Source organism: Rhinolophus sinicus, linkage group LG11 (assembly GCF_036562045.2).
Source record: "Rhinolophus sinicus isolate RSC01 linkage group LG11, ASM3656204v1, whole genome shotgun sequence".
In the NCBI taxonomy this organism is placed as follows: Eukaryota; Metazoa; Chordata; class Mammalia; order Chiroptera; family Rhinolophidae; genus Rhinolophus; species Rhinolophus sinicus.
In genome coordinates, this window is record NC_133760.1 from 54,506,886 (window position 1) to 54,525,528 (window position 18,643).

Here is an 18,643-nt window from a genome sequence, read left to right on the forward strand (position 1 = left end):
ATGCAGACCACTGGGACCCTCCCCAGATGTGAGTGACAATTTTCCCAGGTGATCTTGTGCAAACTGAAGTTTCAGAACATTTGACCTAGTGAGTCTAGAGAGACTGGAGGAAGGAAAACTGTGTTTATAAGAGAGACTGGAAGTTTAACAAAAAAATAGAGCATTTACATTAGAGTACCAGAATTATGGAAACATTTACTTGTTTTAAAATTTGCTTTATTGTTACATTATATGTATGCATGTATATATACAAGTACATATATGTGTGTGTATATACCACGGTGCCAAAAACATGTATACACATTTTAAAGAGATGTTATCTGTGCTCAAGCAGTAGTTCGCCGTAATCCCAGAAGTGTCTGGACACTGATGGTAACCACTTTGAGCACCTCTTGTAATCGCAGAAGTCAAATGTGACTTGTATTCATCTTTTGTTATCAGTATTAGTACATATTATTACAATTAATAGTTTTTTTCCTTTCTTAAAGTACGTGTGCTTTTTTTGGCACCCTCTGTGTATATGTATATATAAAACCTTTAAGGTAGGAATAACAATATATACCCAAGCAATTCAGTCACACTGGCAGATTAGTGAAAGGCAGGGTAAATTTCAGATCCATTCCATACTTAGGTTATAAGACCATTTCTTGGATTTTAGAGACTGACTCACTTTCCTAATTTAAGTCCATGGGGTCAGTGATGTCACGTCTCTGCATAATTTATGCGGATGAACCCCCAGCCAGCTCGCCTTCACTGGAACAGTTTTGAGGGGTGCTTTTCACGCCTGAGAGACCCCAGATATTTCCTTGTGACAAATGTGATAAGCATGGACCCCCCAACTGCTCACAGTCGGGACCTGCTTGTTAACGCCCCTTGATTGTCTCACCTCCCTCGCAATCTGATTCCTGGGATCACCTCGCAGATGAGCCCTTGAACCGAATCGTTAGCTGGGGTAGGCTTTGGGCAGGAACCAAACCCCCGCGCCCCCTGTCTTTGTCTCAGTGAAGTGTCCCCATCCTTGCCTTCTCTCTGTCCATCTGCAGCTGACTGCATTTCTACCTCTGTCAGTCTCCGTCTCTCTCCAGCTCTCCTTCAGTTCACCTCTTGTCTTATTGGAAGCCCTAAGACTAACAGAGTGCGAGGATCCGAGGCATCCGAGGGCCCCTACCTCGTAGGCTGCCTCATGCGCCGCGCTCGCTGCTCTCGCCCGCAGGGGGCGCTGTGAGCGGCGGTGTCTCGTGCCCGCGACTCCCTGCGTGCACCGCGCCGGGGCGTGGCCTGCGGGGCGGGGCGGGGCGGAGAGGAGAGCTTCTTGCCGCGGGGGAGACACCTAGTGACCGCTGCCTGGGCCGGGGGGAGCCACGAAGCACCATGGCCCAGCCGGCTTCGGTAAGAGGGATCTTCTGAGTGGACCCCCAGGTTCGGGACAAGTCTTCAGGTTGCAGTTTGATGGGCAGGCGTTCTGGGGTCCTTGCGGGGCGACGGTGGACAGGCTGGGCGGAGTCTGAGGGTCGCGTTAGGCTCCGAGTATGGGGTCCCGCCCTGGACGGAGCTGGTGACCGCGGCTCTTGGGGCTTGTCCGTGGCCACACATCTGAACAAAGCCGAGCGTGGACCTGGCCGACTCAGGGGCGGGCCGCACCCGGGCGCCCAGGTGTGGCGGGGGATGGACAAGAAACAGGTTTGGGGCCGACGGTGGGTGCTGCAGTTCAACCAGCGTCACACCACAGTTACTGACTTCAGAACGAGCCTTTTAAAAGATTAAGGTTCTGGATGGTCGAAGTGATGTTTGGCAGGGCCTTAAATATCAGCATTCGGCCGCTAACGTGTCAAAGTTTGCGTTGAGTGTAAGAAGGAAGGATGCTGATAATGTGGAAAAGAGAAGATATAAAAACCTAGAGTACATAGTATTTGATTAGTGTTTTGTTGAAATCGAGATTTAGAAGGAGTGGTCATTATTTTTATTATGTGTCTCTATATAAACGCCCATATTGTGCATTTTTGCTTTTTGCTAAGGACTTTACAAGACTTAATTTCAAAATACCGTTAACAATCTCAACAAAAGACATAATTTTTACGATGAAACATGCAAAAGACATGCGGTACCTTTAAAGAGAAAATGGTAAATAAATGAGAGATACACCATGCCTCTAGATGGAAAGACTAAATATAGTAAAGATGATACTTTTCTTCCAGGTAATGTATAAATTTACTGCAGTTTCATCAAAATGGCAGTAAGATTTTGGTGAATTTAGATGAACAGATTCTAAATTTAATTTGGAAAAATAAAGGTCAAAAATGTTATCCTGAAAAGAGAGCAAAGAAGGGGGAATTGCCTCAGAAGATAAGACTGACTATAAATTTGTAGAATTAATGCAGTGCTGTTTTGTGTGGAGATGACACGCAGAGCAGTGGAAACCTAAAGAGAAACCAGAAGCAGACTGTTCTGGGTTGAATAATGTCTCCCCAAAATTCAAGTCCTTCCTGGCACCTCAGATTGCGATCTTATTTAGACGTAGGGTTATTGCAGATATAATAGGTTAAGATGAGATCGTGCTGGAGTAGGCTGGGTTCTTGATCCAATATGACTGGTATCTTTATAAGAAGAGAAGCAGAGACCCAGACACACCAGAGAAACCAGAAGCAGACTGTTCTGGGTTGAATAATGTCCCAGGCACACATGACAGCAGAGGCAGAGATTGGAGTTATGCTGCTTCAAGTGAAGCAAGGCCAAGAATGGACAGCCACCACCAGAAGCTAAGAGAAAGGTGTGGACCATTCTCCCCTAGCCTTCAGCGAGGGTAAGGCCCTGCTCACACCCTGATTTCAGGCTTCTAGCCAACAGAACTACTACATATGAGAGAATAAATTTTTATTGTTTTAAACCACTCAGTTTGTGGTACTTTGTTACAGCAGCCCTAGGAAACTAATACAGAGACCTTCAAAAGCAGTGTTTGGGACAATTGATTTCTCCATTTGGGGAAAAAAAATTAGATCACTACTGTATACCATAAAAAATTTCATTCCAGATAAATTAAAAATCTAAACATAAAAAGTACTAACTTCAGCTTTTTGGAAGAAAATGTAGAATATCTTTGTAACCTCAGTATGGAAAAAAAGTTTTCTTAAAACACAAAAGGCAAATTTACCTAAGAAAAGATTGATATATTTACACCAAAATCAAAAACTTATGTACAGTCTAAGACAACATAAATAAAATTAAAAGATAAGACACACACTAGGAGAAGCATTTGTAACCTAATGAAGTCAACAGTCAATCTACAAATTATATAAAGAAATCCTAGAAATGAAAGGACAAGTGACCCAGTAAAAATACAGGCAATTCACAGAACTGAAAACAGTGAGGGGGTCAGTGGATAAAGGAATAGATTAACAGCGGCCATTCTGGGCCGGCCCGGTGGCTCAGGCGGTTAGAGCTCTGTGCTCCTAACTCTGAAGGCTGCTGGTTTGATTCCCACATGGGCCAGTGGGCTCTCAATCACAAGGCTGCCAGTTCGATTCCTCGACTCCCGCAAAGGATGGTGGGCAGTGCCCCCTGCAACTAAGATTGAACACGGCACCTTGAGCTGAGTTGCCACTGAGCTCCCAGATGGCTCGGTTGGAGCATGTCCTCTCAACCACAAGGTTGCTGGTTTGACTCCCGCAACGGATGATGGGCTGCGCCCCCTGCAACTAGCAACGGCAACTGGACATGGAGCTGAGCTGCGCCCTCCACAACTAAGACTGAAAGGACAACACCTTGAAGCTGAATGGCAGCCTCCACAACTAAGATTGAAAGGACATGGAAAAAAGTCCTGGAAATACACACTGTTCCCCAATAAAGTCCTGTTCCCCTTCCTCAATAAAATCTAAAAAAAAAAAAAAGTTTGTTAAAAAAGAACCGGACATTCAGACAATGGAACACTGTACAAAATTGAAATAACTCAGTTCTCTATATATCAATATGGACAGATCTCAAAATGTGGAATGAAAAATGCAAGTTGCAGTATAATAAAGTATATGTGTATAAAAGACAAGACCCGGTCTTATTGTATTGTATTATATTGTATTATATTATACCGGTCTTATATTAATTTTTGCTCCAAAAGACGCATTAGAGCTGATGGTCCGGCTAAGTCTTATTTTCGGGGAAACACGGTAGTTAATTTGAGCATGCGTAAGAAAACACATGGAAGGGCTGAACAGAACCACACAGTTGGTGTAGGGGAAGGGACTGTTCCCAAGGAAGCTGGGAACAGACAAACACAGTGTCCGCTACAAAAATCTTTTCAATTGATAAGAAGGAACGGGAGTCATTTTTGAAGTAATCGTGATTATATATGTATTATGTCTATAATTTCAGTTGCCTCTGACTTTTGAGGATATTGCCATTTACTTCTCGGCGCAAGAATGGCGGACTCTAGAGGCCTGGCAGAAGGAGCTTTACAAGCACGTAATGAGAACCAATTATGAGATTCTGGTTTCTCTAGGTAAGACGTGTTCGACTTTGTGGGTAAGTCATGGAACTGGGTCCTGTAAGAGGGCACAGCTCCTGTTTGTCAAGTAGCCAGATTTCTCAGAAATTAATTCAGAAAGGCATTTTTTCCCCCATGTGCTTTTGTTAATCCTCTGTAAGCATTGCTAATCCTTACTCAAGGGTAGACATTGTTACAAGAGAATATTTGAGGCAGCATGTAACAGAAGGTAGTTAGAGGTGACGAAATATATGGCAGGGCATTTAGTCACTGTATACTCTCAGGTAGCCAGGATTTTCCACATAGGCACACACCTACCTCAGATCCATAAAGTGCCCTGTATATTTTAACGAAGGATGTCCCTACCTGTCAACATTTACAGTGGTGTCCACATGCCTTAGAAAAGCTAATATTAGTGTCCCATGCAGTGAGATTTGGGAAAGCTGTCCACTGGGACGTTTAACAGCAGCTGTCTCTGCCTCGTTATGGTAATGGGTGTTCTTTTGATTATTTTTGTTTACTGGGTCTTTGTATTTCTTTTTGTTATCAAATATGTTGTTGTTTTTTTAAATCAGTCCTTTCAGAGAAGTATCAAACAAATGATAAAAGTCTCTTGCTTTGTTCTCACTCCCTCATTCCATTAATTCCCCAAAGGCAACCACTTTTAACCATTTCTGTTTTAGTTCTTCCTATGGTTTCCTTCAACCTGTATAACTATCATGCTTATACCTCTATTTTTTTTATTTATCAAGTTTAGGCAGCATTAATTAACTCATTACTCTGAAAAATGAGGCATTAGCTTACTTATGCTATCCCTATTCTTTCTCTTTTTTCCTCTTCTCCCCAAATGTTGATAATTTTTTTCCATGCCTCTATTGGCTACCTTTATAATTTAAAGAATAAACTTTTAGATTCTGTTGCATCAAATCCATATTACAAAAAAAAAAATCCATATTACATCTCTTGACTCCGTGAGTATATAAAGATGCGGTAGTTAGTTCTCTGGTACTTCTTCCAAGTCCCCTGCCAGCTTCTGACAGCCATACTGTTTCCTGTAAAGGTTTCCAAGGTATCTACTACTTATATTTTGTTCCGTTACCATGATTAAGCTTTCCAGGTTCTATGTATAGAGTGTTTCTGAAATATATAATCCAAGACACTACATTATTTTCATTATTACTCAAGAACCAATTAAAGTAATAGAATCTGTAGAGAAAGAAATGCAATCGTATGTCATTTACCCTGTGCCACCCAAAAAGAATGTTCCAAGCATCAAAATCAAATGGATATGAAGTGGTACAATATTGTGGTTTTCATTTGCATTTCCTTAATGGCTAATCATGTTAAACATCTTTTCATTTGTGTATCTTCTTTGGAGAAATATGTATTCAAATACTTTGCCCATTTTTAAGTAGGGCTATCTGTCTTTTTATTGTTGAGTTGTATGTGTTCTCTATTTGCTCTGTGTATTGGATCCTTCTCAGATATTTTCTCCCATTCTATGGATTGTCTTTTCACATTTTTTTTTGTTGTTGTTTTGTTTTTGAGGAGGGCACAGCTCACAGTGGCCCATTTGCAGGGATTGAACCCACAACCTTGGTGCTACCAGCACCGCACTCTAACCAACTGAGCTAACTGGCCACCCCTCTTTTCACTTCCTTGATGGTGTCCTTTGAAGCACCAAAGCTTTCAGTTTGATTAAGTCCAATTTATTTTTTCTTATGTTGCTTGAGGTTTTGGTATTATGTCTAAGAAACCATTGCCTAATCCAAAGTCACTAAGTCACAAAGCAAGTCCTATATTTTCTTGTAAGAGTTTTATAGTTTTAGCACTTACATTTAGGCCTTTGATCCATTTTGAGTTAATTTTTGTATATGATGTGAGATAGGAATCCAAGTTCTTTTGCATCTGGATGCGAAAGAACATCCTGTGCTGGCACCAGGTGCTGTTCCAACACCATTTGTTGAAAGGATTTTTTTCCCCATTGAATTCTCTTGGCACCCTTTTGGAAAATCAATTAAGTATAAATGTCAAGTTTATTTCTGGATTCTTCATTCAGTTTCATCAATCTGTATGTCTATCCTTATGCCACTACCACACAGTTTTTATTACCATGGCATTTGGGATCAGTTTGTCAATTTCTGTCCCTCCCCAAAAAAACAAAGCAGGTGGGATTTGGGGAATATTGTCATCTTAACAATATTAAGTCTTGCAGTTCACAAATATGGGATATTGCTCCATTTATTTAGGGCTTTTAAAATTTCTTTCAACAATATTTTATAGCTTTTATTGTACAAGGCTTGCATTTCTTTTATTAAACTTATTCCTAAGTATTTCACTTGTTTTGATATTATGTAAATTGAATTATTTTCTTAATTTTATTTTTGGATAAATCCTTTTATGTTAAAAGTTGCTGGGAGTTCAACCCAGATAAAGATTGAAAATTGGTGTATGGATTTAAATAAAATATGGTGATTTCTTTTTTTCATGAGAGCAGCCTTAGAATTTTTGGGGGGTTGAAGTCAAATTTCAGAGGGCTGAAGAAGAATCTGGAACAGTATGTGATCAGTCTTCACATGTGCTGTGCCACTCTGACGTTTTCTCCCCAAGGTGTTGCCCAACTTACCCTCTTTCTCTGATCTGGACTTACCAGTAATCTTCTGTAGCAATCTGTGAAGCATACTTTTGGTTCTGTTAAATATATGTATTATTGAAAGAAAGTTTTACTTGAAAATACAGAGAGTAGACATTCCTTACAGGGGAATGGGATCATATGTTGGAGAATCTTGTAACTTTTCATTCATTCATTTCATTGATTGTAACGCCTTCTCTTCTAGCAGAACTCAGCTGTGTTTTAGGTTGTTACCACTGTCACTAAAAGTGCTTCTGAGAATATTTTAGCTGAAGCCACCTACTTTGAAATTTCGTAGGACAGCCATTCCAGTTTTGGATACCCCTTCTTCCCAGGGTGTCTCCAGTTGTCTCAAGGGTTGTTTGATCATTCTCAAAGCACACTAGTGAGTTTTATGAAATCCCTGACAAAATAACAGCATTGCTAAGTGTATGTGGACAAAGACAAAATTAAAACAGCACAATTCATCTAAAAGGTCCAGATAGATTAGGAAGCACTGTTACGACGTGTGGGCAATTTTGCTCCTCTTTGTGTAAACTTATAATCTAATTTTTGACATCTCTTGTCCCAGGAGTAAATTTTGAGAAATTTAAAAACGATTCAGTGTGCTTTAAATTTAGTGCTCAAGGAAACCAAACTTCTCTGTCTGACTTCTCTGTACAGATGGTGGACTTCCCAAACCAGAACTAATATCCCAGATTGAACAGGGGAGAGAGCTCTTCAGGAATTTGGGAGAACCACAGAAATCAGAAAACATAATTTGCTCCTCTGCTGATTTGTATTTCGATCCAGTTATGGAGGGACAGCAGTTTTGGGGTGAGTATTAAGAAATCAGGGCCCTGTCCTTAAGACATCACATTCAGGTTTCTTAGTTCTAGTTCTCTGATCTTGTCTTTTTATTAGATTGGTGCAAAAGTAATTGCAGTTTTTGCAATTATTTTTTAACCTTTTAAACCACAATCACTTTTGCACCAATCTAATACTTGGCTGGGCTGAGGCTTGATATCTGGTATAGTCTAGAGAAAGGCAGTTAAGCATGGTGGTTAGGAGTGTGGGTTCTGGGTCCTGAGTCTGGATCTTCCATTTTTTGGGTGACCTTGGGCAAATTATTCGACCTCTCAGTATTTCAGTTTCCTGACCTATGAAATGAAGATAATAAAAGTACCTACGTTATAGGATTAAATGGGTTAACTTACGTAAAGTGTTAAAATGATGCCTGGCACACAGGAAGAGCTCAGTAAATGGGAGCTACTCTTAGGTGAGGGGGAGATTGCTTCCTTCCGCTCTGGAGACTGTCGTCTCTATTTGAATGCCTAAGACTTAGCTCTCCTCTTGTGTTTCTTGTCACAATGGGAGAGTCCGAGGTACTTGGATTCCTAAAAGTCAGCATTACGGTGGCGAATAAGAAAGGCAAATGGGAGCGCCATTCCAGGAAACCTTGTCAATAGTTTTAGTTTTTATTTGCTGCTTTCTAGAGAGTAAAAGAGTTGTTCTTCACAAATTATTTTACCTTTTTCCATCTGTTGTTAATTCTTCCAAAAAACCTTTTTTAAAAGGTTGGTAGGAACAAGGTGAAGAGGGAGGGACAGAGCCCCGGCCTTGCTCGCAGGTCTTGGGAACAGCTCATCAGGGTTCTGTCAGTCGCACTGCCGTCATCCATTCTTGACTCCAGGAAGGTCTGCACATCACCATGGGACGAGTCCGATGGGCCTGAAGCCATAATAGTGGCACGTGCAGTAGGCCAGGCCCATCTGAAGCACTTGCACACATTACCTCATTGAGTCCTCGGGACAGTTATGCACTGTGTTCCCCTGTTTCTATAGGAGAAGAGCCTGAAGCCAAGGGAGCCTCGCTCGACAGAAGTAGCACAGTGGGCGGCTGGGACTCAACCCAGCCCTTCTGGTTCCAGAGCTTAGGCCTTACATTTGTGACCTGTGTTTTTTCTCTCTTTTCAGTATTATTCTAAGACTGTCTGAGGAGTTTAGTTTCCGTAGGTTCTCACCAAACTCCTGGGCATGCAGTAGAACCATGCTGAAATGTACCTCGTTGTAGAGCTCAGCGGAAGCTCGGTTCCCAGGCCACCACAGGTCACTGTTACGGATCCCTGTGCTGGGGACATAAGCCTGTAGTCATGCTTAGACAGGAATTCTGACTGAATGTTTGTTCTCCGTTGCAGGAAATCAGCAAGCTGTGAGTGCAGGGGAGCCTGAATGCCATTTTCAAGCAGATCCTCTTCAGAGCCAGTGTTCCTCTGAACCCCTATTAGGAAAAAGGGAAGCTGTTTCCTTCAGGCCTGACCAAGGCATCACCCTCATGAAACCACACGGACACGACCCCCGGGCTCTAACCCCAGCAGACCCTCACTCCAGGGAACCTACCCAAAGAGAAAGAGTCCCGAGTCCCAGAACGCCGGGTATCCCAGGCGTCCAGGAAATGCCCTCCAGGGAGGGCACCTCCCACCCTTGCCCTGTCTGTGGGGAAAGCTTCTGGAAAAAGAACCACTTAGAGAAGCACCATAGGAACCACGCAAAGGACCAGCCACGTGGGGCCGGGAAGAAATTCAGCAAACAAGCTGATGGGCAGCCTCAGCGGGGCATCCCGTGGGGCCAGAGGCACTTCCGGTGTCATGAGTGTGGGAGCAGCTTCCACCTGAAGCAGCATTTGCTTAGACATCTGGCCGCCCACGCAGGGAAGAGCCAATTGCAGTGCCCTGCGTGTGACGTGTGCTTCCATCACAAGCGGACCCTTCTCAGCCACCACCTCCTGCACAAGGGGGAGAGGCCTCCCCAGTGTCCCCTATGTGACGAGAGCTTTCTCCTGAAGAACAGCATGCAGGCTCACCAGTGCCAGCCTAGCGAGGAGAGGCCACTGTCCCATAGGGAAGGCGACGGGACCTTCTGTGAGGAGGCCGAGCTCAGCAGTGTGCACTCGGGAGAGAAGCCAGCCCCATGGCCAGCGCGTGAGGAGCATTGCCACCTGAAGGCGTGCATGGCGTCCCCCCAGTGCGGCCCCACCAGGGAGAGACTGTTCTCTTGCCCCGAATGCAACATATCCTTTTCGACCAGGGCCCAACTCACCAGCCACGCCCGGGTGCACACGGGAGAAAAGCCCTTCCGGTGCCTGGAGTGTGACAAGAGCTTCCAGCTGAGCGGCTTGCTGGCGCTCCACCAGCGTGTGCACAGTGGAGAGAGACCCTTCTCCTGCAGGAAATGCGGCAAGGGCTTCACGAAACAGTGCAAACTCACCGAGCACAGCCGAGTGCACAGCGGGGAGAAGCCTTTCTGGTGTGCTGAGTGTGGCCGGGACTTCCGCCAGAGGGGACAGCTGCTGCGGCACCAGCGCCTGCACACCGACGAGAAGCCCTTCCAGTGCCCCGAGTGTGAGCTGAGCTTCCGTCTGAAGAGCATGTTGAGAGCCCACCGGCTCCGACACAGCGGAGAGAAGCCATTCTCCTGCAGCGAGTGTGGCAGAGGCTTCACCCACCAGTGCAAGCTCCGTGAGCACCTGCGGCTGCACAGCGGGGAGAGGCCCTTCCAGTGCCCCGAGTGTGACAAGAGCTTCCGTCTGAAGGGCATCCTGAAGGCCCACCAGCGCACCCATAGCAAGGAGAGACCGTTCCCTTGCGGGGAGTGTGGCAAGGGCTTCACCAGGCAGTCCAAGCTCACGGAGCACCTGCGCGTGCACAGCGGGGAGAGGCCCTTCCAGTGCCCCGACTGTGACAGGAGTTTCCGCCTGAAGGGGCAGCTGGTGAGTCACCAGCGCCTGCACAGCGGGGAGAGGCCCTTCCAGTGCCCACAGTGCGACAAGAGCTACCGCGTGAAGGCTGACATGAAGGCCCACCAGCTGCTGCACAGCGGGGCCATGCCCTTCTCTTGTGAGTGCGGCAAAGGCTTCGCCAAGCAGTCGAAACTGGTTGAACATATCAGGACGCACACAGGGGAGAAGCCTTTTCAGTGTCCCAAATGTGACAAGAGTTTCCGCTTAAAGGCACAGCTGCTCAGCCACCAAGGCCTGCACACAGGGGAGAGACCTTTCCACTGCCCTGAGTGTGACAAAAACTTCCGGGAAAAGGGACACATGCTTAGGCATCAGCGCATACATAGACCGGAGAGGCCGTTTGCCTGTGGCGACTGTGGTAAGGGCTTCATTTATAAGTCGAAACTTGCTGAGCACGTCAGAGTGCACACAAAGTCCTGTAGTGCACCCCGTGAGCCCAACATTAAGAAAAGGCTCAGACAGCTGTTTGCCATGATCGAGGCCGACTGGAGCTGAGGCTGAGCTGGCCCCCGGAGCCTTCAGCAGGGCTGACACGGCCTGGAGCCCCCGGCCACCGTAGCCAAACACACCAACAGACATTTTAGGAACAGGGGCCCTTTTTGAGCAAGAAGGTAATACCAGCTAGGAATATGAGAAACCACAAAGGATTGTCTTTCTTAAAACATCGCCAGTTATATTTCCTATCCATTGCTAAAAGGAGACATTTGTTCTTCCTGCTACCTTAAATGGTAATTTTCTCCCAAGTGCTAAGCCAGCTTTGAAATCCCAGCTTGAGTTTAGACAGGAAACCCCTCCAGTTCTGTTCTCAAGGCTAAAAGAACCGTGACTATGAAATGTCAACTCTGCTTTCTTTTTTTCATAGCATGATCCTCAACTGTGGGTTTAAATATAGTGAATCTCATTGCAGGCCTGATAATGACATTAGATTTGGTTTTAAGTCATTTTTTTTAAATCAACAGTAATAAAATAAGTTCTCTGCATTGTAGTTTGTTTATGCAGATGCTGTAGTTTCACAGCCGTTTCCATGTGGTCGTGCATAGTTCCCCTTAAGGAAAAGCTGGTCCTTTCAGCAAAAGTGGGCTACTCTGAGTTAAAGAAACATGAAACTAAAGGTGCTAAGATGTGTGGGACTAGAATTTAGATAAGCGATTGGGAAAGGAGTGTCAATTTGGGAGTTCCAGAACAGTTTCTATTTGAAGCTGAGAGAGTGAATGCGATTCCCATTCACAGACAGAGTGACTATCTAAGCAGGTGACTAAGTTAAGACAAAATAACAAAGCTAAACAAACTTTATCAAGGAGCATTACAAGCATCAACAGCTTAATGTGGAGAGTTTTCAAGCAAATGTTAAAAGGAAACGTAATTCAAGAGGAAGTCCAGCAAAATACCACATTTGGTTCATTAGGTGAGGCGTCTGTGAGCACAGAATGTTTATGCTTCAGGGACAGAGCTGCGTTTCACACAAAGGATTCCAGACTTTCAGAGGGTTCGTGTTTAGAGCAGCCTCTTTCCTCAAGTGATCGACACTAACAAAGGTGACTGATAAGAGATTATGTCACTTAGGTTTATAATCACTCAGAGACATGGTGATGTCTTTTGTGTTTACAGAGTAGCCAGCCTCACAAAACACGGAGATAGACTCATCGTAAACAAAGAAGGGATGGTGGCCCTGCCCAGATGAGCGCCACGGTGTGGGGACCCGGAGGAAGCGGATGTGACTGTCAGGTAGAGGTGTTGAGGGAGACTGCAGGCCAGGACCTCTAGTGGGGCATCCACACACATTGTTACAATGAGAGGATCTCAGAGATAGTGAAAGATCCAGAGTATGGGAGTTTGGTTAGCAATTGGATGTGTCTTGGAGGAAGTTGAGAAAAAGGGTAATATCCAACTAAACCACAGGCGCCCCAGGCTGCTCACACTAAAAATGAAAAATACACCAAAGCGCTGTTTAAAGAATAGAGGGACTTCTGGGAAAGAAGGTGTCATGAGCATGGGTTCATAAAACTTCCCTTGCCGTCCTGTCCCAATTCCTAAACAGAAAAACATCAATGCTGAGATGTCCCTGGCCTTCAAGGATAAGGAAAGGTTTTCACTCATGTGGGATATAAAACTGAAAGCAACAAACAAACAAAAACTCAAACACAGACAACAGTTTAGTGTTTACCAGAGGGTAAGGGGAGAGGAAGTGGGGTAGAAGAGGGCCAAATATACGGTGATGGAAGGAGAACTGTGAGTGGTTAGCACAATGCAATATATAGATGACATAGACTTGTACACTTGAAACATAATTTTACTAACCAATGTCACCCCAATAAATTTAATAATTTAAAAAAAAGAAAGCATGCCTACAAGCATCACCCCCCCACCAATTATAAAACAAGAACATAATGTTGTAAAAAGGAAGCATCTGGAAACAAAAACAAATTCTAGGAAGTTAAAAAAGTGCTAAAATAAAAACAGCAAGATTGAAGAAATCTCCCAGGAAAAAGAACCAAGGCTCCAAGTAGAAAATAAAATTAAGTGGAAGAAAACGAATTGTACAACTGCTGCCCTTTTGCCCATTTTTCTATAGAATTTTTAGTTCTTTTATTCCATTCAATTTGTAAAAAGCACATCCATATCTTAATCATATGACGTAAATGTAGGGGGAAGAGTAGGAGAAAGAAGTCAAGCAAATGAAGGGGGAAAAGTACACCAAAAAATTTATTTTGAGATTGAGAATTACAAGGAGCAGAAAGATTTTTCCCCTGGCTCTAATGTTACAGAGGAGGAAACCAAAGCCATAGCAAATGTCTTGTCTGCGGCCTCAGACCTAGTTAGTGGCCGGTCTGAGACTCGGGGTCTCCTGACTCCAGGGCAGGGATCCTTCTGCACTTAATTGGAAATCCAGGAAATGCATATTCTGTGGGTAGGAAGTACCAAGTGCTTAAACAAAACCAGCAGTTACCTAAGCCAGTTAGTTTGTTACAGAAGGGAAGGAGGGAAAAAGATTACAAGGGAAAGAACAGAAAACCACAAAATGTTTAGTGTAAAAATCACACAAGCCTGAGGAGATTATTAGCATCTTGGAAGATACCAAAGGATTCATGAAAGGTTCTTTTTTAAAGGCGAGCAGAGAAATTGGCAGTAGCTGGAAAAGTTGTTACTGATGCTATAGCATGTTTGCATGCTAATGGAGAGAATTCCAAAAAAGGAGGAAATTGATGATGTAGTAGAGAGGAAGGATATCAGAGCAAATGGAAGAATGGCCTTTGATGGGAGAGGGATACTTTGTAACTGGAGGACCAGAAGAGAGGACGAGAGGGCCACCACCACAGTTACTGGTTTGGTTGTAGGAGAATGGGGAGTTCACATCTGACGGCTTCTATTTTCTTGATGACATATGAGGCAAGGTCATTAGTGAAGATAGATGGGGGATGTTTGAGGAGAAAAGTGAAAATATGAAAGAGTCACCTGAATCCTTGCAGAATTTATCCCCAAAGAGTAAATTATCCCCAGTAGCATCTACTAGGATGTCTTGCAAAGAGCAAACTCAATAAGTCTTCCTGGTGTCTCCAGGAAATCTAGAAATCTATGGGTCAAAAACTTGAACAGAAGTTTGCACAGCAAATGTCCAAAATTTATGATGACAGAAGGGGGTTGATTTAAAACTTTAGCATGAAGGACAAGAGGAAGTGCTTTTTATAGAACTCTTTACCTTAGAGGTAATAAGCAAAAAACAAACAAACCCCATGGAAATGTATTTGGATGAAGTTATGAATGTCACAATAGATGACTTCTAAGAGAAACTAGGATATGCCTGAATTGCACAGTTAGTGACAAGTCATATAAGATATTTCTTGAATGAGTCCTTCCCTTTGTCTCAAGTTTCCTTGGCATTTCTCAGAAAACTTTAATTTTTCCGTTGGGCCTAAGTTTTCTATAAGATGCATAGTATATGGTTTAAGTCTGTATCTCCCTCCCTCTCTCCCCACTTCCCACCTTTATCACAAAATTCGTTTACTGTAACCAATATGGGCTCTGGAGAGATGTGTTAAGAGCACGGAAAGCTAGGCTATTTCAATTTTCTATTAAAGTAACAGTTTCCACACTACATGTTTAACTTATAAACACTCCTGTTAGCTTGTGCTAGCTGAGTGATCTGTGGAAGTGGGATGCTGACTGTTGAAGCCTAGCAGAAAATGCCAACCCAAAATATGCCACTTTGGCATAAGGATTATTTTCAGTGGAAGGCCACTGAGAGGAAGCAAATACAACAAAAGCTCCCTGCACTCCCCCTATTTGCCTAAAAGCAGCACATACAATTTCAAAGGTGTGCCTCTAAAATCAGGCATCGGTTTCTACCAATGCCTGTCTACCAGGAAGGACAAAGTTAATCGCCAGAAAGAACTTGAGACTCCATCAGCCTAGAGACATCACCAGAAGAATCTACATACCAAATTTTACTAACTAGCCTTTACCCACCAGTAGTTTACGTTCTAGTTTGCCCCCCTTATTGCCCCATGCCTACCCTTCCCAAGTTCCTCATAGAAGCTGTTGGGGTTGCGCTGAGCCCAAGGTAGCCCAAATCTTTCCTGAAACAGTGGAAACCACCATCGTGGGTCAGTGAGTTGTGGCGGCAGGGTTGGAGTACTGAACGGCTGTACAAAGTACACTCATAATTTCATTCGGAAGAAATGCAGTTTGTAGTAGCAAAAATTGAGGAAGAAAAAGGCAACGTTACACTGTGGCAACAGAGTCCCAGAGAGCAGTTTCCAGGCTCTTGGCCTCATGGAAAGGTGCTGGCTCCGTTATTAGATGGCCATCAGCTGTAATCAGATGGCCATGTGCTGTGGCTGGGTGGCCAGCAGCTGTTACCATTAGCCACTAATATAACTGCCGTGGCTACGCTAGGGTGTTGGTTGGTTGGTAGGTTGGCAGAGAAGCGGACGGAGAGTGGGGCTAGCAAGTGGGGTTAGCAAGTGTGGATGGTGGATTGCCGTTCGTGTGGCAACTACTTCCTGTATTTCCCCCGGCTGCCAGCGAGACTGGGGTGCAGGAAGACCCCCTGTTGGAGTACTGGCGGATGTCTGCTTTTGTGTCCCAACCATCATCGAGAATATAGTGCTATGACTCCCCTATCTATGGCTCTGCTGTTCCTTTTTGGCCTCACCATGTCCTGCGTTCCTGTGCGGGTTGCAGGGGCTGAGACCCTGCATTACACACACGATCCAATTCCCTGACTTATATGCTGATCAATTTTAGATCCAACCTTGTGTATCCCCCAAAGGAGGAAGGAGTCATAGCTGTGGGGAGTCCACTAATGCCAGTTCTCCCAATCCAGAGACCAGGGAGATCCAGACGCTGGTCAAGGATGCGCAGCGCTACCTGAACAAGTGCTACGAGGAGGCTGCTGGCTCCTTCAGCCGGCAGAGGGCGCTGTAGAAGCCGAGTGCGCTCACGAAAGGCAACGTTCCCAGGATGCCTTGGGTGTCCCCAAGGTAACGGCCGCCGCAGGGCGGGGCTGTCGGGCGCTGGCCCAACCCCCGGAGCGACCATCAGGGCCGGCCGAGCCTACCCGGGGCACAGCGCTGGGCCGACTGCAGGTGACGTCAGGTGGGAGTGGTGACACCTAGCCTGGCAGAGGGGGCGGTCCGGGGTCGCAGGAGGACAAAGCCTGCACAGAGGAAGCTCCGTCCGGGCTGCTCGGATGGACTGTGAAATCTGCAGTCCTGGCCCCGCCGTTTACCGGGAGCTTGCCGCTGGAGTCCGGGGAGGGTGGTGCGGGGAAGGTAATTCCATGAAGCAGGAAGTTTGCTTTTTGATCTTTGTTATCCATCCAGTATAGGGCCCCCAGAGGGCGCTCTACGAGCACTTGTTGAATCAGAGGATTAATGAAAAAGCCCTACACATAGCCACAGATTTTACAGTCCGCCCAGTGCTTTCTGCGCGTTTCTGTTCCCTTGAAACTCAACTTGTATCTTGGGAATACTGTTGGTGAGTTACAGAAGTAAAGAAAGAAGGACAGAGGCAGTCATGGCTGAGAAAAGGAAAGGAACCCCGTAGGGAGACATATGCAATGATAGGGACTGTCATTTTCACAACGGTTCTTTAGAAAATGATAATGATGTTTGGAAAGAATGTCTCGTCACAGGAAACTCCTGCAAAAATGTCAGCTTGGCCTTACTTTCAATGGTTGGCCACACCTATGTTTGTGAACATTTCCCTATTTTTGAATCATATCAAAGGCAGTCAGTACTCAAAGTATTGGGCAATGCAATAAGAGTTGCAGCAGCTGAAAGATTGCATTCTAAACTGTAATGATAGAATCTGAGTACGATGTCTCATCTATGTATAGAATGGAGTTAAGGAATATGGTTGACATTCTCAGGCAGCTGCCTGAGCAGCTAAAGCAGTTGTGAGTGGGGGCCTGGGACCTAATTTCAGTCTCTAATCTTCATGAGTGAAGGTGGATCCTTGGAGGGAGAGCTAAGTTCCCTCAGAAGACAATGTAACAGTCGGGGGGAAATGATTATGATGTCATATTAAATTAAAAATATAGGATAGGAAATGAAAGGTAGGTTGTATCTCTGGCCACAACAGTGTTTGCCTGAAGAGGCAGAGATTTCTGAAAATCAATTCCTTTATTTCTGAAAGCTTCAGATTTCCCCCTTTCTGCTGAAAGGGAACTCTATCAGAACCACAGAATGGTACTCAGGACCTTTGTTGCGTTCTCCAGCAACAAAGAAATTGTTTTATCCCACATGCTTTAATTCCAGATAAGACTGATGGTAAGCCTCATGTACCATATGAGCAGCTGCCTGGTCTGTTTAGTTTTCTGATCATACATTCTTGGCTTGCTGGCTGACACGAGTGCCAGGACGGACACATTGTCACAGATCCACCTGGAGACTATTCAGATGGGGAAGATCATTTTCTCATAGGCCATGTCTCTAGAGAGTGCTGTATGGCGGAAGAGAGAAGCCCGTGTTCAAATTGACCTACAAACAACCTCATCATGTTACATGACAGCCCTGGGGACAAGCCAGGGGCCAGCTCTATGACTTGAACAGTCAGTCTCTCTATACTCACAACCAGTTATGATGAACTTGGACACTGTCATGAAAATATTCTCTCTCTCCATTCTGACCCTCAAAACAGTGGTTCCCCAGCCTGCCTGAACCCAGAACCAAACCAGGTGAAATTTAGGAACAAAGAAGGAACAAGTTGCTTTCCAACATTTTGCTGTTGAATGACTTATATGGCTATACTTTTTAAAGTGCTTTTTAAAAGAGCATATTACTTTAATTTCACAAGTAATACAGTAGTGATTTCATATATATATATATGTGTATATATGCACACATATACACATGGGGGGTCTCCTCCATACGTTGTATCAACAAAAGGTCTTAGTGGAATTGGTTGTATTTGTCCCACATCTGGGCAAATGGCACTCTCATTCTTCTCAGTTTAGCAAGGATTCATAGGAAACTACCAAAAAGAAAATTTTGGCTGGACTCATCTTTTTGAAGAGTTCTTTAAAATGAAATCGAACTGTTTGATATTCTACAGTCATAGCATTCTAATAAATTACTTCGTGTATACTCTGGTGTTGTTAGTTGCATAATGTCTTTCTGCCCTACAAAAATGAAGGGAAAACCGTCAGATTCACAGAAGGAGCTCAATAAAAATAAAGTTTTCTAATTGCTAAAGCCTGTGAGTGGCCGGCTTTCTTTCTTTCTCACTTAATACTCTGTGTATACACACTGCACTCTGGA

General features: G+C 44.4%; 1 protein-coding gene across 2 annotated transcripts; it reads left to right on the forward strand.

The window, feature by feature from the left end:
* Positions 1-1,140: 1,140 nt before the first annotated feature.
* Positions 1,141-11,863, forward strand: ZNF786 (zinc finger protein 786). 2 transcript variants are annotated; one of them, XM_074315190.1, is made up of 4 exons: positions 1,141-1,389; positions 4,363-4,489; positions 7,770-7,922; positions 9,283-11,863. In XM_074315190.1, exons 1-4 carry the CDS (start codon positions 1,372-1,374, stop codon positions 11,376-11,378), a joined length of 2,394 nt encoding a protein of 797 aa, XP_074171291.1. In that variant the 5' UTR covers positions 1,141-1,371; the 3' UTR covers positions 11,379-11,863. The 2 variants fall into 2 exon arrangements, with proteins under 2 accessions (XP_074171291.1, XP_019594982.2); XM_019739423.2 differs by lacking the exon at positions 1,141-1,389 and having other exon boundaries at positions 4,367-4,512.
* The last annotated feature ends 6,780 nt before the right edge of the window (positions 11,864-18,643 follow it).